We start from the raw sequence: 24,891 nt of genomic DNA on the forward strand, positions 1-24,891 counted from the left end.
TTTTCTTGTTCTGTTGGCAGATAAATTATCTTATTTTAAGCAATATTTACCTCATTTTTGTACATTTTTTTTCTTGTTTTTTCAAGGTTGAGTTTTTGCAGTGTTCATATTGGGTTCAACAAAAAAAATTGAGGTCTGTGGTGGAAAATACTCTGGTCTTGAGAAGTTGTAATACATCTAAGAGTCAACTGTCTTCTTACAATGAACATTTTATTATAAACTAATACAAGCACACGCTGGAGCTTGGAGAGAGAACTCTCTCTGCAGATGCTGAAGTAACACCCAATTATAAACCATGCTTAACTCCTCCTAGTTGCTGGGCAGACCATATGAAACAATCATTATCTCTTATTTAAGACTAAACTGAACTCACTAAGCATCAATCACTCACTATATTACTTTATTACCTTTAACCTCTAACCTTTAGACAACTGGTCAACCAAGCAGTTGACAAAAACCGATGCCCTGCATGAAACTCTTCCTGTCTCAGACTTTGTCTGCACATTCCAGACAAGGATCATATAACTTAAAGAAAGCTTTGTGCATAGACACAAAACACAGCAGGATCACAGCAAATCAATGCATATATGTCTAATACTTAATACAAACCAAACTCATAACAATTTTCCCCAACAGGTCCACATTAATTTTTTAAAAAAGTTTCACAAGCTGCTATGAGGGTTGAAGTTAGTGGGTTTTTTTTTTTTTTTTTTTACAGAGGGACTTTATCGTGAATATTTGGAAAAATTCGTACAAAAATATATTAGTTTTTCGTGTAACTTTTTAATAGTAAACAATGAAAACATACTGAAAGCTAGTTATTTACTTTTAAACCTAATAAGTTCCTTTTCCTGGAAAGTAGGTACATAATTCGAATTCTTTTATTAATAAATAAATATTCATGCTTGGGGAAGCACCCAGGAGCAACAAGCTAAGCTAAAACATAGCTAAAAGTTTGCTTAACCACAAAGTTAGCTAAATAAACTTCCTGAAGCTCATGGTTAGCAGAACTAGCTCCCCCCAGCACTCACTGGGAGTTTAGGAGACCTGCTGATTAGTCAAGCTATCAAAGCTAGCTTTTAGTCAACCAATGGAGTCCTAGCGAGGAGATCCCCATGCCTCTGAAAATCAGCTCATTCATCCGATAGTTAGCTTAGCTAGTTCCAAAGTTCCTCGCTGAGCAAACTCATAGCCAGCCGAGTGCATTGGGAACTTCCACACTGCGAGAGCCTGGGGTAAAGCTTGAAGCTGAATATGTTAGAACCTCAAAGCTGCATACCTCTAAATTAGTTTTAGGACTTGAGCACTACACCTGTAATCACTGTCTGAGCCAGGAGGTCACTGGTAGCAGCTTTTGGCCAGCAAGCGATTTTTTTAAGGATGAAAGCGAGTGAATACATTAGCGCTCAGCCTGGTAAAACTGAAATTCCACTTCTTATTCCCACCACTTTGAAGTTGCTCTCTGCCTTTTATATTATAAGTGAATTCCCCAATAGAAGTCCAAACAGCATTATTCAGTGTCTCTTAGCTCTAGGCTTTGGGACCAATGTCCCTGTATGTTTTAGATATTTCTCTGCTCCAAAACACCTGAAACAAAGAGTTGGCAGTCCTCAACAAGTTGTCAAGTTCTTCACAAGCCTGATAGCTGATAGCAAGCTATTAATTTAATCCATGTTGAAGCAGAGAAGCCTCTGACACATGAAGGGCAGTGGGTCTCAGGGATTAGTAATGAAAAGTAGACATACAGAATCAGAATAAGTGTGGAAAGCTGCTGGCTGGAGGAAATGTTTGCATGGCTGATTATCATACTCACAGCTCTACACTTACAGAGAAAAACTGAACATCTTTTTTCTTTTGTGTCAATAACTTTCAAGACACTGTACAGAACTTTTGCCATTTTCGCCATCAAGCACCCCCTATCGATGGTTAATTCGACATCCATCTTGCATCCTACCTGACCTGTTAGCGCTCTCCAGCCAGGAAAAGATGATCTTACGATGACTTGTTTTATCTCTTTCTCTCTTTTCATCTTCTTGTGTTTCTTTGCTGAATCAGCAAAGTTGTGTGTTCAGCCAGTGTGTTTTCTAGCATGGAGCAAAACTCTGCTGCAACATGATGCAGCATCCCAAATAAAAAAGTTCTGCAGTGCATTTTCTCAACCTCTGGATGCTGCTGGGCAGCAGCAGCTCCAGAAATGCACATGGTAGATACCACTGTGTCGTCTAACAAGTCAGAAACATGGAGTTTTAAGGTCAGAAAATTACGTAATGTGTCTTTAAAATAATTAGGAGCAGTTTAACAGCTCTCTGTGGTTGCTAGGATGTTTTAGACATAAAAGCTTCAAATCTAGTCCTACTCAAACCAAACACAACTGTGTGTCTTATAATCAAGACAAAATCCTTCCTGAAAAATCATTCCTCAGTGTGTGCATTTCCACTTTACAGAACACATATCTGTATGCTGCATGAAATTAAGATGTGAACATTGACGTTTTCCCTCCTTAGTGGATGAATATGAGACAAAAAGAAAGTACGTGCTTCATACTGCACAACAGAATAAACAACATCCTAAAAACCTATCAAACAAAGCAAAAACGGAACAATACAGTGAGGGATTTTAAGAAGCAGAAGCACTTCATCACTGCAAAAGAAATGCATCATTTTTATTGTTCCTTGCCTGTTGGAGCTGTCTCAATACATGAAGTCATACACCAGATAAAGAGCAGAACAAGCTAGTGTACACGAGCAGTGGCACAAAAACTGAGAATGCCAGTTTGAGGCAGTGCTACTCCTTCAAATTATTTATCAGCTGAACATTTTAATTCTGTAAAATTGTATTTATTGTGCAAAATATTTTGAATGACCTTTTTCCAACTTGTCACATTGGGATATATTAGATCCAGTGCAGTAATGTTTATTTTGAACTTTTACTGATATTAACCATCTATCAAAACAGGCATTACCTCCCTTACTATCTGACCTAATAAGGTGGCTTCTCCTGGAGCTTTTCTTTAACGCATCTAAAGTATAGCTAAATTAAAAATAAAAACACAAAGTAAAATACAGTGAGAACTCTTGACAACAGTAACATCTGCATAGCTGAAGCTTCCTACACCTGTCAGTATTTTCTCCCTCTCTTATGGCAATATTCAGACTCATTTAAGCTTGCAGAAGATCTTTGTTGTGATTACTTAAAAAACTGTTGTCATCAGATCAGGACTGAGTGCTAACAGTTTACACAGTCCATCCTTTCCATCTGCTGATGCTAAAACACTAACACCTTCATTTCAGTTCAGTATTTGTTACAAGAGGTGGCACTGCATTCCTCACAGCTGTCAGGGAGCGGTAGAGGTGAGGACCCAAACTCAGACAGGAGACAAGAGGCATGAAGAACAGTGAGGCTCTTAATTTAATAGACAGAAAGACAATATGGGGACTACAAACGGTGAACCAGCAAGCAACAAACTGAAACCAAATAGCATGAATACACAGAGAACTCAACAAGACGCAGGTGAATTGAATTAACTAAATGAAACCAGGTGAACTGATAAACAGGAATGGGAAACCAAACCAAATACACCAGAGAGAAAACTACAAAATAATAAATACATCTGGGTTTAATGTTGTGATGGACCATTCTGACTTTGTTACCAGTATGGACTGTGGTGATTTTTAAACTTTTTGTGTTTCAAAATGATGAAGTTTTATCATTTCTATGTATGATCCTCAACTTAATTTATGCAATGTTCGTGTCTGAGTATTGCTATTTCTACTTCTTCTACTTTACCTGCTATGTTGGCCAGGATGCAGATAAAAAAGAGAGTTAAATCTCAAAGTTTTCATTTCCTGCTTAAATAAAAAACCTCTGATAGAACTTCCAACATGTTACTTACATGTACTTTAAATAAAAAGGATGCACTCTTTTCCAATCTATTTTGGTTTCCTCTGTACAAAGGACATCGTCCCAGTGGGACTGTGGCTTGTCTTTAGAAGTTTTTGAAACATAAATCTTGCCTTTCAGTATCTTATTTATTCTGTAGACATGTTCTTAGCATTTGCATTTTACCCTTTACTTGCTGTGGTGAGCCACGTATAGTAGCATATTGTAGGCTGACTTTCTTTAGATATTAACACTTTTACGTCTGTCTCACTGAGTTTCTGCTTACCTGAACATCATTATAGAGTTTTTGGGATCATAAAACTTGTTGAAAATAATGCAAGCAACTGAAATAGGGATTACAGGATGCTTGACTTCTGATAAAAGCTTGTGAAAACCAAACAAACCCAGTGTGAGAGTAAATGGAGGAAGCAATGAACATTTTTTATATTTGGCGACCTCTCCTGCTGCCCATACTGGACAGATTTTTGCAAAAACGGCATGGATTTAAATACTAAAGTAAAAACAGAAAGCCCAAGATGGCATAATTTATTATTGTCCACCATTTCGCTGCAGCCAAATAATGAGCCAGATTTCTTTTTGGGTTTTTTTTGCCTCTAGTGTGCAGATGTTGGTACTTATGTGGCAGTTTTGGCCACATTGGTGTAAATAAACCAAATGGCACAATATATTCTTCACCCATTCAATGGAGCCCCCCAGACTATCATACTGTTGTTTTGATGGATGGTTAAGCTACACTGTTGACCCTCCTTCTCTACTTCTGATCAACAGGTTTTACTATCAAATATTGTCATAATTATAAATGTAAATCCTTTTTACTTTCTTTTTCTTTTTATTTTGATGCTCTTATTTTTGTTTGCTGTTTTTCTAGAATGCTATAACTTGGTGCCGTTAATGTCTGTTTAGTCTGATCTGGTTTAATGTTTTTGATGCACATTTTCCCTGACAAACTTTCTCTTTTTTTTAAAAAAAAAAAAGGAAAATAAATACATGGGGGGGAAAGTTTGTTAGAAACCATAACAGTCAAAAAAGTGTTGAGCAGAATCAAACTACTATACTTAAATATAACAAGCTAAAATAAAATAAAAACCCAAGAACGACGCAACAGCTGCTCAAACTGCAAAGACATTATACAAAGACATCATCGTGAAAAATTAACAATGTGTGATAGCAGGAGCAATGGAATTAAAAATAAGTTTAGAAGTTGATCATCATCATAAAGAAAGAAGAAAATGTGACACAAATGAGAATTTTACAGTCCAGCAGTGCAAATGCTTTAACACGACATCATAATGAGTGAAGATGATGAACAATAATGGCAGTGATTTCTGCGCAGCGTCTGATAATGTTACAGCAAAATGGTAAATGAGCTTCTTCAGAGAGCATATCAAGTGTGCCAGATGCTGCCTGTTGATATGTTTTAAGCGCTAAAGGATGTCGTACTCCTTCAGCAGATTTCATTTTGTGTTTCAAACATGGCATTAGATTTAATCTACATTTTAGGCTTCAAGTTCCTTTTGTGTTAAAAAAATAATATATTTTTCAAATAATCTTTTACATAAACATGAATAGATATTGACACTTTTTTTTTGGATTAAATGCTCCACAAGTGTTTATGGGTTTTTTTTAAACTTTCCAATGAAGGTTGAATGCAGAAACATGAGTGTTATAGCTCAAGATGTTCTTAATATGATGTTACAGCTCTCGCTCAGTGAGGGGAAAGGGGGTTTGCAACAATAAAGACTGCAAATTCTAATTCAAAGCAAAATGGTTTATTAATTAACAAAACAAGGATAAAAGCAAAAGAATGTGAACTGAAAACAAAAGAAAAGTAAACTCAAACCCACTGTACAAAAAGAAACACCAGATTAGCACATAAAACAGCTTGTAACTGTTGATTTTAACGAAGTAGAGCTTAATATCTACAACAGACAGTTCAACGTGGACAGTCCAAGAAAAGCCTGGGTAGTTGCTTTACACCCAGAAACCACAGGTCATAAGCGGCTTTAATTTCAAGCAGATGTCCAGAGTGATCATTTAACGCATGCTTTAGTAATGAAGCCTCAGGTGAATAGCACACAGGTGGACAATGGCACCACCAGCCAGTTGCAAGCAGCCGGTTACTGGGTCAGCTCTTCTGCAGTTAGCTGGGTGATGACGCAAGGCAAAGTGATGCCGAACGGGGCAGGACGAGTAGGCGTGAAAAGTACTTTTGCTGGTTTAACAATACAAGGGAGGCATTCATCCTAAAAATAATGAAAAGATAAAAATAAAGTGATAATTTTGTACACATTCTGTTCAGGCCGTAGTCTGCAAAGTCCAAAAGTGTCAATAGACAATTTTTAGTTATAAATTCTTAACAAATAAGGAGTGGGAAAGAGTTGGAGAGGGATAACTTTTGCTCAGAGTGGTTGAACAGAAGACAGAAGTTGTTTGAGGAATAATTTCAATGTGCATTTATCTACTGCACTTAAAGGCCAAACATCAAAATTATTTATAAAGTTGAGAAATGTAAATTCATCTCCAAACTCTGTTGGTTTGAGCCACGTGTTCAAAAGCAGCGCCATTGCTGAGCAAGCCGTCCGATCTGAGAAGGTCAACTGGTTGATATCCCAGTGAATTACCTGGTTTAAATGGACTGAAGACTCCACCCACCCAGCTAGTCACTCAGTTGCCCTGGCAGTAAATGTTATGGACCCAGTCGCAGCTGAGAGCCAGACAGCCGGCTGATCACCTGGTTGCAACCAAACACAAAAATCTCCAGATATACAAAAATACAAGACCTGCGGCTGTAACTTAACAGCTCTTTGTTTCTCAAGTCTCCCACTAAATGATTTGGTGGTTTAAAAGGTTTTTCAGGAGCTTATGCGACTATTTTATTTTAACTTATTCATTTTACATCACACTAGTATCAAAGCGCTTCTTGGTATAGTCAGTAAAATGAATAATTTAACATTAGTTATGACTAGCAACAAGTAAATGGAGAAAATTATGCTTTTATGGACGCAGGCGCCAGAGCAAAGAGCCTTATTATCTTCGTACAAAGGATTCTCAACTCATTTCGTTTTGCCACAAAGCAATGAAAAGGACTTTCATTGTTTAAAGTGCAGCCTTTGTCCAATTTCAGAAATGAAATGCGTAACCTTTTCAAACGCTTTTCCATTGCTTTTCTTGAAGCCACATCCAGCTGAAAGCACGGACAGATCTTGTTTACCTCCTGCAGGTGACAGCTTGTTGGCTGTCACGCAGACCACCAAGTTCCACTGTTATAAAAATACGTTTGGACAACAAATTAATCTGGCTTGTTTTTATTTTAATTGCTTTCTTGTAGATCAAAAATTCAGTCACTGCAGTTGACACTTCAATATACCGGCTCTCTCTACCAGCATGTTGCTGATTCCCATCTTGCAAACACATCCTCATGAATCAATTTTTTTCCCCAATAAAATGTACATTCCCTTGCTGCCCATGCTGTGCCAATAACATCTGTTTTAATTGAGCGTGTCCAGATTTTTAGTTTAAAATTGCATTTATCTTTCTCTCCAGGAATTTCTCCATTCGAGTTTTGAGCTACTAATAGAAATCAGTGAGGCTGGTTGAGGTTGATCCTTGGAGTTGGTGCTCAGGGAGACTGTTTTTTTTTTTTTTTATTAATCTTATATTCAATATTTCATATTTACATCAATAAAATGTAGTTTTACTACCTCATTTACTGGTCACTGAAAGCTTGACAATGCCCACACACACTCATACACACACACACACACACTAATTTATTCCTATTTAAAAACCTTTAAAAGTTTCAGAACTAGCAAGATGAAAATATGGTTTCTAGGGAGGAAAAGTCAGGTTTTAGCTGATGTCAGTGCAGTGAATGAAAGTGTAAAATGGCAAACAAAGAGCTAGATTACCATTCACACAGAGACTGAAATTATTTGCTCTTTTTGAATCAACAGAATTGTTTTAAATAATGTGTGCATCCAAAAAAAACCTACTGTTTAGACAATGGCGGATATGTCAGGCCTATAAGTAACCTTCCTGCAATGCTGCAGATATACCCCTGATTCAAATGAAATGATCAAGTTCTGCACAAGCCTCCTAATGACATATTGATGTGAGTCAGGTGTGTAGCAGGAGGAAAACACCTGAAACCTGCAGGATACCGGTCGAAGGGGTCCAGATTCTTTTTATTCAATCCAGATTTGGATTGAATAAAAAGAAATAAAAATGTTTGAAAGAACTTTGTGTGAAATTAATACAGAAAATGGTGATTTTAAATGTTTTATCTTGCAAATAACAGAACAAACAGACAAAAAGATCAAAATACATAATATTCAAATTTACTCGTACAGGTCCAGCAGATACAGCTGACATTACTAAAGCAGCTTCAACTTATATGAATGAACAGCTCCTGAAATACCAGTTTATTTCAATGGTCCCAGTTTAACTCACTGTGTTCAGTGAATGTCCCATTCTTTTCTGAACATATTCCGTTAAGCCAATCTGATGGAGCTTTTACTTTATAGTACAAACAAGGCTACATTTCGCTATATATTGATGTTACATTGACTCACTAATCCAGATGTGTTTTTTGGTGGATGTGTTGGATGTGGCATCTTGAACTTTTTGTGCAACATATCTCACAGCCTTCTAAATTGTCCTTTACAAAAAACAAAGATTACAACGATGCAGCAGCAGCAAGTGTGTTCACTGGGGCTGCCATTGCTTTTACTGATGTGGCGTGCAGATGCATCTGTGGTTGTGTGACGCTGGTACAGTGTTGAGTCTGAGGAAAAGACAGACTGAGAGAATGTCATGATGGAAACATTCAAAATAAGATTGTTCTTTCTTTTTCCAGCTATATTAATCACCAGTTTAAAAACTTTTAGCGGCATCACACACCCTCAGTAATATTTATTACATGATATGTCAGCTATTAGATGGATGTTACATCAGCTTACCTCTACATGATGGTTTTGTCTTTTTTTTTTTTTTATTAATATTTTATGTCTATAGCTCCATACAATCCTTTTTAAAGCAGCAATGACTACGAAGGGTTGGAGGAAACCTGCCTGAAAAACGGACTACAGTTTCAATGCACACACGAGCTGCATTTCAACTATAATTTGTTGCAATATAAACGTGACATTTGTAAGTTTCGACAAACAATAATTGCAATTTGCAGTGTTTAGTGCATAAGCCACAGTTCTAATAAAATCTCGTCTGGATGATTAGATTTTACGGGCATCATGTGAGGTAGTTCCGTGGCATGATTTGAAGGTTTTCTACTTGCTGCGGAGAAATTGACATGGCTTTTGAAGCTATTCTCCCTCATTTCCTGTTCTAAGTCATTGTAAAACTCTGAAATTTGTTGTCATTTGTTCCATTCCATCGTCACCAGAAATTAACTCGTCATGTGACCTCCTAGTCACATCTGGGTATTTTAAAGAAAAGTGTTAACTTCCATAACACTTTTGTTTTGATATACTTCTACATCACAACATCTGGAAAACCCCACAAGTGTGAAAACGTTCCGAGTTTTTTTCTAAAAGTAGGTGTTTCCTTCAGCATTTTTTATGGCAATATTTGGATTTTGCGCAGCTCGAGGTGTAATGGAAACACAGCTACTGTTAGTGTGATGTCAAGGAAACATGGCTTTATGGATTTTACACAATGTCATAATTTTATTCCTGCGAATGTTTGTTTTGCTCTTCCATCAAAGATAAATTATTTTTTTTATAATGTGTGACTATCTTAAATTCAAAAAATTAATTCATACCCAGGCACACACTCCATGTGGATTGTTTCAATCCCGTTACTGTGAAAAACACAACAGACTGAAATCATGAACTGACTGATGAATCAGACTGATAGCCATAAAGTGACTGTCGCTCAAAAAACTGGATTTAGTGTTAAGGGTGTGTATAATTTTTTCCTGCATGGAAATGGAAATCAGATTTTCTTGACTTTATCATTACTTCGGTTCATCTGTCCAATTCAGACCCCATTAAAGGCAGATACGAGTCTGGTAAACACAGGACCATAAAATGAATACAAAGGCTTTAGAAATCTGAGCCACATCATCTTTTTATGTATAACGTGTCTAGTTAGAAAAGCTGTAAAAAAAAAAAAAAAAGGTTTTTGACAAGTCATCATATGGCATTTTGATAGAAAATGATCAAAAACTGCAGCATTGTAGCCTTGTAGAGCAAATGAAAGACAACAAAAAAATGATGGGATGTTTGAGGAAAACTCCCTTTTTTAACCTTTCATGACACAGATCTTTAGAGGAACATATGGAAACGGTTTTTTAATGAATAAGTCAACGACTGATCCTTCTGCTCGCTCTGTTTCCCAACATGAGAAACGCTTTGTGACACATACCACTGGAACGAGGACCTGAACATCTCTCAGTTCTTCCCTTGTTGATAGACAAGGCTATGTTTATGTGTTTCCTGTCGGTTTATTAAAACTACGTGCCGTAGATTACACAACTATGTGTTTGTCTGTATAAAGTTTGCTTCAAATTTGGCAAGGAGAGTTTATTTGTATCGCACAACTCTGAAGTGCTTCAGAGAAACTGAGAATTTAAAACAAAAGAAAAAAGGATACAAAAAAAAAGATCAGATAAAAAAAACAGTATGAAAAACATGATCAAGTTTAAAAATTCAAACTAAATTTTGATTCATATTTGCTTAGAATTGGATATAAGTACGTATTTTAATTTGGTGAAGAGGGCCAGAGAACTGGGATGCTGCTGGTTGCACAGAGCAAAGTGAGGAAGAGGATGATGGAACTCGCTTTAAACCTGAAATAAACACACATAAATCAACACCACCAGCAGCTCAGTGTAATTCTTGACGAAATCTCAACAAATCAACATGTATAGATACAGCTCAGACCAGGCCTCTTCAAATGGCGGCCCGCGAGCCACATGCGGCCCAGAACCAACTTCTATGCGGCCCAGCTTATGTAAAAGAATAAAGATATTAATCAAGAACCTTCAGTCATTCCTACGCTGCTTAAATAGCTTACAATCCTACAGTTGTGCAGACCATGAATGCAACATTTGGTTGCCTAGCAACATAAACCCCAGTGTGCCTGTTGTGTTTTGATGTTGTAAGAGTAGCGCTAGCAAGCATGTCGCTCTCTGTCCCAAAACGCAAAATTGACAACAAAAACCACAGATTTAACCCGCCTGGACTGATAAGTATTTGTTTATTTTTCTGTCACATTCAAGCGCCAAACCGATGTGTTTAATATGCAATGAGTGTATGGAGGTGTTTAAAGATGTAAGGAGGCGCCACATTGAGAAGTTTAGTTTGATACAAACTTTTTATGTTAAAAGTTAGGACAAAAACAGGCTCCGACTGGGATTTTCATTATTTTATTTTGTGCATTTTCCCTTGTCATGTGGGGTTAAATTTAAAATAGAAAAATGAATAAACTACTTATTTCTCAGAATGTAAATGTCTTTTTTTTTTTTTTTTTTTTAATGTATTGATTTATTTTTACTGATTTATTTTCCCTTACTTTAATTACCAGCTCTCATAATTTTCTTCACTTGAAAATCTGGCCCACTTGAATATCTAATTGAGCAGCCCTGGCTTAGAGCCTCACACGTGTTTTGGATACGGTCTAACCCATCACAGTTTTGATTTCATTTGAAAAGGGTTAAAGTTAGCAGCCGTGAGGCAGTGGGCAGCTTGTGAGAGAAGAAGAGTCTCTGAACCTCAGCAGGAGTTTTACGAAACTACTTAGCTACCTCAGGTAAATTCCCTCATTTCCTTTCCAGTCAGGGTTTCCCCACCTATCAGCTTTGTGCAGGACCTCGGTCACAGGATCTTCCCTCCTCCACTGCTCAGCAGGAGGTAACACAGCAGCAGGGTCTCCTCAGCCAAGCTCAGTATCAACCTCCTCCCTCAGAAAATCATGAACAGAACCAATGACCCCAAACTCTTTTTTTGTGTTGTTTTTGTAACTAAAACAAGCATGTTTGTTCCTCTTACGTGAGTACATAAATACCACGGGACAGGATGGTATTTGTGTTGGACCACAGTAGAAAAAGCATTTCCCATTTTTTGTTTGTTTTTTGCCTTAGTGTAAGAGCAGTCAACATCCTTAACCAGCAGGGCTGACAGCATGTTGCAGTCCAGATGGATCAAAGGAGCTGCACTGTTTTTTTTTTGTTTTTTTTTTAATCTACTGGTTGGAGTCCGTTAGTTTTGGAGACTCTGAGACACAAATCTCAGAAAATGGCTGATTTTCAAACTTACTTCAGGGCTGTGCGCCCTCCTCCAGCTCCAAGCACATTTAGCAAAAACTAGCAGCTACTTTAAGGTGTCATGTTTTTATTTTTGTGGATCAAATCTAAGATTGACAAATACCAGCATCTGTTATGTTGGTTTTACCGTAATGCACAAGTACTTTAGCCTGAAGTCTGTCTCATTTGCTTCACTTCTTTGTTTTTCTATCATTCTGTAAAACAAAAGAAGGCCTTACATCTGTAAAAGGGTGGAATTGGGGATCGAGCCTATGGTACGATTAGAATGTCTGCAAAAGGACAAATAAAACATACCTTGCTGAAACATCGACACAGCTGTTAAATGGCAGCTGAATCTGCAGGAATTTGATATGGAACATTTAGAGAAATTAAAAAAATATGTCCTTACCTGTCAAGCTGAACAATAGGACTAACGCAGGTTGAATCAGCGATATTGAAGGTAAAACATCAGAAAAGCATTTCCCTGCTGAGTCAAACCCTGGTCTGTCAAATGAAAGAGCGTATATTAGATCCATCCACCACTCCTGTCTATCTGGGACATTGCTTCACTTTTGGGGGGTTAAAATAGCTGATGCTATTTAGCCTTGATGTGGCCCCAAGGCTGAGCATGTACCTGTTCCAGGTGTTAAAAAAAAGACATAAAATGGTTACTTAATACGTACTAGACAAAATGTTCATGCTTAAATAAAATATTAACATACATTGATATATTCTGGGAACTGGGAAGTTAAATAGACTAAAATTAGTTGGGGGCAATACATCTGTCATTGAACTCATGGAAGGACAAAAAACAATATAAAGCATCTACGTGAAGTGATGTTCAGCATGCATGCTGTACTTAGTCACACCAAAGTGGTTTTCTTTCTATTATGCACAGAAAAATGTAGATTTTCCTCTTTAGAAATCATTGTACTGCGTAGTCCTTGGCGTTTAAATATTCAGATGTTTTTAAACTGTAAATGAGTCATCATGCTTTTACTGGAGAGGAGCATTTGACATTGAAAAGGCTTTGTGGAAATCATATCTGCCTCTCGACACGTAATAAACCTACATGAACCTGTTAGCGGCCTTAAACGTTCTCATTGACTTTTTCATCATTTGAAATTCCAAACCAAAAATCCCGGAGTAGTATGTTTCATTTTCAACCAAGATGCTGAACAAACAGGATTAAACTGCACATCTCTGCAGGCAGCTTAAAAGGTATGTACATTGAGGCATGATAAGATCAAGTATCTATCCAATAATGCAGTAAGATATGATCACAATTCATGCTGAACTTAGTATCAAACATATCAAAGACATCAGAGGAATATAATAACTCTCCTGGGTTTGACTCGTCACTCTTTAGTTTCTATCTGCTCCAGGGAGAAATATTGGGCTCTTTATCTGCTGAATGCTCTACCATCATCTCATCGTCAACTGTATGGCACAGTGTAGATTACTTTTAGCTGTTTTACTGAAGATAGCAGCCTACTGTGGCTAAATCCTCCATGAGAGGTTAAAGAGAAACAGTGAAGTTGAAAACTAGATACCAAAACACCGGCAAGGATTTCAATTTCATTTTATCATTTAAAAGAGCATCAATTAGACCGATGTGGATAACATTTCTACACTAATCAAATCTGTTGTAGGACATGTTGTGACTGCAAAATCTCAAGACAGATTCACTTGTGTGTGTGTTTGTGTGTCCCCCCCCCTTCCCTGGGCTTATGGGAGTCAAACAATAAAAATCTGAATTTTTATAATTTCTGATGCAGCCCTGCTCTGGGAGGTTTGCACTTGGGCAGCAGTTTGATAAATTACCCCCACGCCGTGTTAAATTTCGGCTTACTGCATGACTTTCCATATTGATCTGGCCCAGAAATATTTTGCAGTGTGCTAAAGGAAAATATATTTTCTGGTTCTCTGACGTTTCAAGCAGCAGTGAAATGGAGAGGAGATTGTGTTTGGATTCCCTGGCTCTGACTCAGCTTTGTGATGTAAGGAGATTTGAAAATGAAAAAAAAGAAAAAAAAAGTCGCACACTCATGAAGGCATGTCTGCAGAAATGAATAATTTAATTAGAATAGCTCAGTGGCCCAGTATGATAGCTTTTTCCTTTTTCCGACAGTATATGTAGCAATCTTTTCTCCGGCGTATCTGTCTTCATCTTCATCCAGCACACATTGGCGCACAGGACTGAAAAGGTCTAAGGAGCCATGTGCCTTAGCTTTCATTGCAAATGTCATCCACATCACTCCTAATGTCGGCTCCGCTCTTAGTAAACCACTTACTTTGCTTTGATAATTCATTTTTGTTTCATCATTTGCTTACATCACTGACCCCAACAGACTGTAATCCTATTAGGAATAATTACCTTTCCTTTCTTTCTGCCTGTCAGGCTCAGAAACATGTTAGAGTTTCTGAATATTTTAACAAAGTTTGGTGGGCAAATGTCTTATGTAACCAGAGTGAGCATGTGAAAAATACTCAAATAAAATGATTGAAACATAAATAGCGTTTAATCATTTATTTACATAAACGATCACTTCATTTATTGCTTTCAGACCATCTGGCTCCCCTCCAACAACGCACACCCCGAGGCGAATCACCCGCTAAAGTACATGGCCAAATTAACACACTCAGGACTTTCAGATTTGCGCGGCAACCCACTACATACCAGCAGTCACTTAATATCATGCACAAAAATCGGGATTGGGCAAACGAGTGCTGAGCACCACGGATAACAAAATCTTTTGGGGAGAGTGACCAAAAAAAGAAAAAACCCAAACAAACAAAAATATTAAAGTAGTGAGTCCGCTCTTACAGTCACCACGAGTTGTGGCCTGAACAAACTTACAGCTGGAGTGGACCAATTTCAAACAAAACTAACTCACCAAAAGGACAGCAGGTAGCGGCGCATCACACTGTGAACAAAACAAATAAAGAATTACTAGAAAACAAAAACATTTTCATTTACTTCCTTTAAAAACCATAAAAGCACAGCATACCTGCAGACTCAAATTCTCGCACCCCGTTTCCTTCATCCAGCAGTCTGCCAGAGTCCACCCCTGTTAAAACCATGTCCACACAATGCAACATACTAAAACCTATATTTACCAGATTACTGCTAAGGTCCAACTCTGTCCCTGAGAGTCAACGTGTCCACTGATGCTCCAAACAGGAAGCTGCCATAACCTGGCAGAGTGCCACGTCCCATTTACAGAGGACCTGCCCCAAAGGCCAGCGACACCCCGTGGTACCACTTACGTCACTTACGAGGGAGCAATGAAAGAAAGGATAATTATTTTCTTGTCAAGTCCAACATAAAAACATTCTTGTTACTTAATGACAGATTTGATGTTTGTGCTGCTTCCTATATTTCTGTTCCCACCAGCGAATAGAAAAGGGGATGGCAGGAACTTGCTTGAGTTTTGGAAACTTTTTCCAGAGAATATTAGGTGAGGGGGGGTAAGGAAGTTGCCACAAGGGGTATCTTTAAGCCAATATAAGAAAATATTTTTATTATCAAAGACAGTACTTCCTGTAAAGGCCTGTTTTGGGGGTACAGCGTGCACAACAGTAGGCATATAAATGGTGAGTTTAGTTTGCGTGTTTGCTCATGCTCTGTGCCTGTTTTTGTCTCCACAGCCATGCTACGAGCGGGTAAAAGACTGGCTTAATGAGAACCTGGTGGCACTTTGGATCTTCGCTCTATGCACAGCGCTTACTCAGGTAAGTGCAGCTGTGAAGATATGTTGAACATTTCTTTCCTTTCAGCAGTTACCAACTCTGCCACTGGAAGAGCTTCTGTCTCTGACATGAATAAGTTTCACACTGTCACAACATTAAATACCGAAGGCAGGCATTAGTTGGACGGCCTCTTGTGTTACCACCGAGGACCACATAGAGGGGCCTGAGTCTCCGTAAAATTCTTTTATCTCCCCTCCAGCCGAGCGATACGTGATGTGCTTCTGTAATGTGAGGAGAAACACACTGCGCCTGAAAACATCAGTTGCAAAGGAATCCTGTGATGCTCCAGGCTGGATTTTTAGTCAGTGCTCTATTTGAAAATCCTACATGGATATAAATGAAAACCACAAAGAACTTGTAATGACTACCAGGCTTTACTCAGACCCTATCTGCTGTTTGCCAGCTGGGTTAGAGTGCTGCATGAACCTGCTCTCATTGATAGATGTTTGAGGGAAATGTCTGGTTTGTTTTGGGGAGCTGTGAATGTGCAACTTAACTCTGATTCCACTTACAAAAAAAAAAAAGCACACTCTAGGTTTGATTCAGAAGAACAAAATGCAAGAAGATGGCAACTCATGGTGGAACTGGAAGTTGCCCCACAATAACCAGTCAAGTCAAGATATCTATCCATTGTGCCTAATGAGAATCTTGGTTATAGATGGGTCCTCAAAAATAAAAATGAAATCAAAAAACATTATTTGAGGATGGACTCAAATTGCAAGGGTTTGACTGAGTCAAAAGGCATTTATTACAAAAGGTTCAGGAGGGAATCAGGAACAGATATGATGACAGATTGACTGCTGGTTTTAAAGGAGATGGTGGTGATTGTGGGCAGGTGTGTGTACATCAGGTTGACCAGGTGCAGCTGTGGTTAGAGGGAGGATAAACTAAGGCAAGAAGAGCAAAAAAAAAAAAGCCAAGGCATGACAAAAATATTCATTTGTGCACACAAAACATAACTTTTCATTATAACCAACCAATAGAAACACATAAGTGAAACAAAAGACCACTAAAATGGAATAAAAAAACACTAAAGATTAAAATATCATCCTTCAATTAAAAAATGTCCAAAATGGAATAAAAATAGTACCCAAAGTGTGATCTTTTAACAAAATCACAAAGGACAGAAAAGATCACACGTCCTTCTTTAGACAATCGGAGTATAAAATAATTTTTTATTCTGTTCCTTTATAAGTGGTTCTGTATCTACTGCGAGAGGGAAACAGTTCAGATTCTTCCTGTACAGGGGGGTTTCTGGTTTCCCTCGATAGCTCTGGATTTCTGTGGTAGGACACCTTCTCCACCCTGGCTGACTTAGCAGAATGTTTGATTGGGAACATTTCCAGACCAAACAATAACAGAATATGTTTAAATCAGTTCAATAAAAGACTAATTGATGGACAAGATTAGATGGTCATGGTTTGTTTTGTGCTGTTTAGTAAGTCTTGGTAAGGCAGCACTTTGAAAAGGGTTCGTTGCTCAAAAGGTTTGGTTTTGTGTTTTTTCAAAGTGCAGCGTGAAAGAAGATTCGGACCGGGATAATATGGCAACAGAGTCCCAAACAACAACAAAATAAGTGTTCTCTTTTAAGTTTATTTCACAGTAATCCATGATTTAGGTATGCATCAGTCTTTAAAGTAAGCATCTTCAACAAATGCATTAGAAAAAAACAAAAATGACTTTATGTTGACATGGAAATAAGTTCCTGCACCTATTTGTTAAAGCCCTTCCAATCAGGTGTTTTGGATCAGGGAGGCAACTAAAACCTGCAGGATTACAGCCCTTGAGGACCAGAGCTGGACACCCCTGACATGATCAATAAAATCAATGTAAGCAATTGAAAGTGTGCTGTTACACCTTCATATTCATGTAGGAGCAAGGAATTTAAAAAAAAAAAAAAAAAAAAAAAAAAGTTTTACAACAGGACACCACATTAAGGAAAATGTGTTCAGAAAAAATGAGAACAACCAATTAGAAGTAGGAAACTGGTGATGAGAAGTTGTGTTGTTTTTCTTTTTTTTAACCCATCAGTGTTACATCATCATTTCAACCTCCAAACCAAGTACAGGCTTCACGGGAATGAAAAAAGGGGCACTACCATGAAAATGTTTAACTGTGTTAGAGATCATGAGGCAGGTGGGATGTTCCACAGTCAAAATGTGAGTTAATTGCATCAAACCTTTCAGACGTTTTTAAAAATGTTGAATGTATTCAGATTTGGCCCTCAGTGACATTATCATCTCCCCCCAGCAGGACAATGCTCGACACCACACTGGTAAAACTGCTCAGAAACAGCTTGAGGGACAAGACAAAGGGCTTAAAGTATTGACCCAGCCTCCATGCTCCCCAAATCCCAATCCGATCTGGCATCTGCCGAATGTGCTTGGAAAATAAAGTGAAACAAATCTGCTTTTGCCACACCTCACAGCTCACAGGATTCAGCACATCCACTGATAACATCCTGCTACCAGACACTGGAGAACACCCCCAGAGATCACAGATTTGCCCATGCTCCAGCAAGTCAAACATGCCGTGGCAGTGTGTGGGCTAACTGGATGCATTGACTCAAATATAGAAAATCACTGCAAAAATAACTTATTTGGAGTCTTTTGCAAATTTATACTTTTTTGGTGCTTCATCTGAGTAGTAAGCATTTCCATTTTTACTTTAGTTTAAACTTTTTTTTTTGCAACAAAATTCTGTATAAAACATGTTTTGTTTCGAGATTTTGTTTCGGATTTTGGAGAGTTGTTGAAAGAAATCCTAGCATTATTTCTACCTATTCACCTACTTTCACGTTCAGAACCACCTGAAATCTTCATGCCATTTATTCTTCAAAGCAGATATTCAACAAGGTGTTCGAGTTTTTGCTTCATATTGACATGACAGCATCACACAGTTGCTGCAGATTTGTTGGCTGCACATCCATGATGAGAATCTCTCGTTGCACCACATCCAAAAGACGCTCTACTGGATTGAGATCTGGTGACAGTGGAGGTCACAGGAGTACAGAGAAGTCATTGTCACGTTCAAGACACCACTTGCAGATGATTTGAGCTTGGTCACGGTGCATTAGCCTGCTGGAATTAGCCATCAGAAGAAGGCATGCTGTGGTCGTAAAGCAATGGACACATTCAGCAACAATACTCAGGGAGCCTGGCATTAAATCAGTGGTGGGGTCATCGAGGGCTGCAGTCCTGCACATTTCCCATTTGTCCCTGCTCTGACACACCTGATTAAAGTCAAATGGATACAACAGCCTATAAACTTCCACACGGTGACTCATTAATTTAAACCAGGTGTGTTTAAGCAGGGAAACATGGAAAACTTCTAGGAAGAGGGCCGGAATTCCCCATTCACTGCATTAAATGATGCTCAGCTGCTCACATCCTACATCACCACACCACCAGCAGCAGCCATAACTATTGATACAAGGCAGGATGTCGTGAAGAACTAATTTTCACCCAACCATCTGAAAGTGGCAGCTGAAATGGAGACTCATCCATCCAGTCAACATTTCTCCAACCTTCTACTGTCCAACAGAGCAGACTAAGGCAAGGAGCACCCTGGACAGGTCACCAGTCTATCACAGGGCCAACACGGAGAGACAAACTACATTTTATGCTCACACTCACCAATAGGGAGAATTTAAAATGACCATTTAACTTACATGCTTGTCTTTGGAAAGGTTGAGGAAGAAAAATGTGAAAACACTTTCCCATTGGATTTAAAGGGAAAACTGTGTCCAAACTTTTGACTTTTAGTGTGAAAATATATATATATATATATATATATATATATATATCCTGCAATACTCATTTGCAAAATTCATTCAGTGTTAATACTTATGTGGACAGATTTTCCTTTTATGATCTAAGACGTGAGTTTTGGATATAAAATGAATCCTTATGGCATTTATGGTCAAGCCGGTACATTACGATGCATAAAATGAGCCGAAGCTCTCCTTTTAATTTCTGCGGGGACATGTGATTCCCATTAATGTGTGATTTGTTCCTTGTGTTTGCGCAGATACTGGGTCTTGTCTTCTCGATGACAATGTTCTGCCAGGCAGTGAAAGTAGAGACTTTCTACGCCTAGCGATTGACCCCCGTCTGCCCTTCAGTGCTCTTCGAGGGACATATATAAAGCCACCCTCCAATCCCTCCTACTCCTTCATCAACAGACTCTTCTTTGCGATGCCTGCCCTTTCTGTGACATTCGCTTTTGTATGTCGCCAGTTCACAGTTTTTCTGCTAACTATCAACCACAAGTGTCAGTGTTATTCCTCAATTTTATGGTTTGCTCTGTGTTTAAAGCTAATTATGTGAAACAGTATTATGAACATGTATAAAAAAAATGAAAGCAGTGTAACCCTTTTTTAATATGTGTTTTGGTTTAAATTATTTTATGATTTGTGTGTGTTTTCAACATGGGAGCAACAGTTGAGAAAAGTGCACTGTGTGAAGTGCTGCAAGTGCATGTCTCCTGCGATGATGTGTATTAAATGTTTTGGCTCAACAAATCGCTGCACATTATGTTGTCATTTCTCAGCAGGAAATGCTGGAGGTGTTCGGTATTTAATCCTGCTAGGGCTGACGTCCTGATTATTCAGCTGGCAAACTGGAGCAATAATGCAAAATTTGCCAGGAACCAGCTAGTAGAGTCATTTAGTCCCTCTGCTGAGATGCACTGGAATCATTAAAATATTTTGTAGTGCGGAACTTGGAAACATGTTTTTTTTTTTTTCCTCTTTAGGCTGCACTTAGGTGGGGCGTTAGAGTTGCAACAAGATTCTGTCAGAGGGATTTAAATGAACCGTACCGTTGCAGGAGCCTTGAGACTGGCCTGGGGCAATTTCTCTCCTCGCACCAATCAGCGCTCCAATGACAAAGATTCATCTGCAGTCTTTGAAGTCTCCACTGGCCCCTTTTTGCACTTTGAGTTCTCCTTTTTTTTTTTTTTTTTTTTTCTTTAATTTCCACTTCTTGGACCATCAAGTAAAATCCGGGCAGTTAGCACACCAGAGACACACTATGATTAAATTGCCCCATAGGAAAGAAAATACTTCAGTCTCTTAGTCTGCAGTTTGAAGTCTGCAGGTGCTGGAGCTCTTCATGCATTTGTTCAGTTTTTCTCCCCCCATTTTTTTTTATGCCCTTAAACTATCTGGACCTCAAAGAGCTAAAGTCCCAGTGCAATCAAAATGGTGGAAACATTTCAAATCTCAACCCTGAAGTCAAATGACAAATTATTACCATTTGGCAGAAGTACAACGAGCAAAGTTTCTCTATATAATTTCAGATGAGTTTTTAAAACTTTTTACCCTTTGGTGGCATAAATGTCATTTTTATTCTAAAGAAAGCGTGGCTATGTGTGTATTTGTTCTTTCTTTTGCTTTGAAATTGAAAAGGTCTTCATAGATTCTGTAAAATTTCCCTTTGCAAGAGGAAGTGATAGCACCGCCTTCCAAAAACCTTGTGAAAAAATAGGTGATAGGGCTGAGGATAATAAATGGAGCTAAAAAAAAAAAAAAAAAAGGAGGAGGATATTGTAAAGAAAACAAAATGGTGGGAAAAATATCATTAAATGAAATTATTTTCTCTTCAGGCTGAAGTGATCTAAACGTGCTAAAAACGTGCTTACAAACAAATGCTGGTTTGGCACATGGATGTGTTCGGAGGATGAGGTCTCCTTGTGTCTTGGAATCCTATTCGTCTTATTGTGAGTTCATTCACCAAACACAGTTTTTTTTTTCCTGACTTTCCTTCACCACCCTCGCTTTAGGACCAAAGAGCATGAAAATTCAATTCCTTTCACAACTGACTTCTGCAGGCGTCCCGCTGGCTTCCAGTTTTAAATAAATGACATGAAAAAAAACCTCGAGCTCACGCTGCTTTAGCTTTAGGGATTTTTCTCTGCAGGCAACAAGCCATCAAATTCTGATTTCACCCAGATTTTCTTTCTTCAACAAATGAAAAGCGCTACAATTCAGATCATTTTTACTTTTTTTTAAATGAACAATTCAGCAAATGCGACTATCAATACTGCTTTTCTCAGCAAACAAAAGCTTACTTAAGGCTTGAATGTCAGATCGCCACAGAGCCACAAATGCCTCCCCAGCTCATTATTACATGACAGATTTTCACATTATTATATTGGTCCAGAGCACAGTTTAAAAATACGCCCTCACACTGTACATTTATTACGTTTTCTTTACTTTGTTCCTTCCCCAGAAGGTCAGCATGTGCACTCTTGTTCAGAAGACATTCATTCTGCATCTGCTGATATGGACACAATGACCTTCACTTGTCCCAACTTGGATGTGTTCTTAGCTTGTGAAAAGCTTATGAAGTAAAATGAAGGCTTGACTAAAGGTGCTCACATTGCATTCTGGGTTTTGGATGCAAACTAAAAACATTCATGTAAGAGATAGATTGTGTTTATCTGATTCTATCTTTCTCTGTATTGCACTGCCATGGCTCCCATCAAGGCCGCCTTAATGCCGAAGCCCCAGAGGCCTACGGAGCTTAGGGGCCTGTCATTTTTGGGACAAAATTACCTAAAAAGTCTAATTGTTATGTAACTTGAAAGATCAGCATCTCATGCACATTCGAGAGCGCTGATTGATCCAAATGAACATGTTGTCACTACATGGTAGCCTACCATGTAGACTACCGTAAATTTTCCCAGATTTGTAGCTATAAACATCTCAAGTTTCAAATCCTGTTTTATATTTCATGTTTATGTAGTTAGCAGTAGCATCATTAGCAAGCCTGCACCATCCAAGATAAACATTGTTTTGTTTGAAAGAATTATTGCTTTTGAGCATAACACCTGTGTGACGCCTGCTAAGCTGATTAATCGCAGTCCTGGACATCTGCAGCACCACTCTTTTGTTTCTGGAGAGATGTCACAGGTATGCTGGGTTTATTTGGTGTTTTAGCATTAATGAGGTTTAAGCCCTGGGATCCTTTTTGGGAAAGCATTCACACCTAGATACACTCATTTGTAATTTATTAGCCAGGTTTGTTTGAAACTGAGCTTCAAAACCAAAGTAAAGTAAGTACACAAAGTAAAACAGCTGCCTTCACTTTTTTCAACTTGTTATTAGACTTCACCAGGCAGCAAAGACACCAGTATCACAGACAGATTGCCAAAGACATGCAAATTTTACACAAATCAATAAAAAACTCAACACAAATGAATCTACAAAGGGACTCATAATTATGCCAGATCACAGTTGGATGAATTCTGCATGAAATAAAGACAAATCTGGGAAAGTGTATTTATGAAAAAAAAAAAGGAAATCTCAGATTTAAATGGGTTTTGACAATTGGAATTCTTGTAGTATAACAAAAAAAAAAACCCTCCATAAAAATACCAAGACAGCTCAGTGACACCTCAGAGACATTATTCTACATGTTCAGCTTTCTGCTTGGCTACATATTTCCTATTAATCTTTGCTTCTCTAGCATTGATGGTGTTCATGTAGTGAAATAAGTCAAGTTTATGTGTGTACTAGTCCAGTGTAGAGACCCCAAAGGTTCTGCAGAATCAGCATTATGACTGATGAAATGAAATGACAATTTATGAGCTTTACATGAGGAGAAGAAAAGGATCATATAAAAGCTTAATTTCACAAAATGAAGGTTTAGGTTGTTAGATGGACACAAAACTGTCACTGTGTCCTGTTTCTGTCAGTTACTGTCATGGTAAGGCAGCCAGAAAATAATGTATTTGTGGTGAAAGTTAGTCATGAATGGCTAAGAAATTAGGCAAATGTAGAAGATGAAATGAAAGGAACACGCTGACTAAAAGTTGAATAGATTATTGACCAGCTCTAAAGGATACAGGCTTTTTTTTCTGTGCCTGAAAAATTTTATTCAGAGGTACAATATGAACACAAAAAGAATGAAAAATGACTATTAACATAGTTTTTTGTTTTTTTTTTAAAAAAAAGGAATACAAAGCGTTGGAAAAACAGCCTTAAAAAGAGAAATGACCAGGGAGTTATGTAAGTTGACCACATGTGAAAGATTATCATTTAGAAAGCAAAATGAACCACAGAAAGATGCCCAAAAAAAATAAATAAATGAAACATTGTTGAGGAAAAAAAGAAAAACTAAATGAATCATTGTTGGGGAAAAAAACAGAATGGAGAGAGTAATCCTTTGCATAGCCTCCTGTGGCTTAGTAAGTTTTTGCTCTTATGGAGTTCAGCTGGAGTTTGTTTTGTCCACCTGAGCGCAGATGCCCATCGTGTCGTACTTCATCCATGTTGAGTGGATACACAGACATGGCACATTTCAGATCAACAAAACCTGCAAACAGCTGCCAAGCATTCACAAGTGTATGCACCAGCCAAAACAAGCATGAAATGTCTCGTTGACTCCATCAGCTGGGAACCAAGGATGCTTAAATCCCAAGTAACCATCTCCAAACCTCAGCGTCTGCTCTCATCCCCGTGTTGCTTCTCAAATTCATCTCATTGCTTCTGCAGATCTCTGTTTCCTCTCCCCTCATCTCATACATTATTCACTCTCATGTTCACAGGCTTTCTCCCATCTTGTGCTTGATCAATAATGCATACCTGTGCGTTTGCTCCCTCACCTCTCCATCCTCGTCTTGCTCCCGAAGCCAAAGTGGGAGCTCCTGCTGAGCTGATAAAACAGCATTGATGGATGGCCTTTTCAAACTGGGAGAAAATGACTATAATCCAGGTCATCACTTGTCGGCATGAGCTGTGTTTCTAATTTTGGTCGTGACAGGGAGTCCCTGTATTTGTCACTGACTTTGAGATCTCCACTATAAATTCGGGGAAAAAAAGTGTTGCAAACTTTTAAAATGAGATGGGGTTTTTTTTTGCATGTATGGGTCTAGTTCCACAGACAAAGCACTGTCCAGAATTTTTCATCAGCAGAGAATAAAATGAACGGTGTCAGTGTCAGGCTTGGTCAGTGTTCTGGAAAAAACATGAC

General features: G+C 38.3%; 1 protein-coding gene across 2 annotated transcripts in view; it reads left to right on the top strand.

Moving 5' to 3' along the window:
- tspan4a (tetraspanin 4a) overlaps positions 1 to 20,192 on the top strand; it is a gene marked incomplete at its 5' end in the record, with an annotated part of 202,685 nt that extends 182,493 nt beyond the window's left edge. For both annotated transcript variants that reach the window (XM_079265094.1, XM_079265093.1), the window contains 2 exons: positions 15,812 to 15,895; positions 19,943 to 20,192. In XM_079265094.1, coding sequence (XP_079121220.1) covers positions 15,812 to 15,895; positions 19,943 to 20,011 — 153 coding nt within the window. In that variant the 3' untranslated portion in view covers positions 20,012 to 20,192. The remainder of the gene's footprint in view (positions 1 to 15,811; positions 15,896 to 19,942) is intronic.
- Between the last annotated feature and the right edge of the window lie 4,699 nt (positions 20,193 to 24,891).

The sequence above is a fragment of the Telmatherina bonti genome, assembly GCF_933228915.1.
Source record: "Telmatherina bonti genome assembly, chromosome: 1".
NCBI classification, from domain to species: domain Eukaryota; kingdom Metazoa; phylum Chordata; class Actinopteri; order Atheriniformes; family Telmatherinidae; genus Telmatherina; species Telmatherina bonti.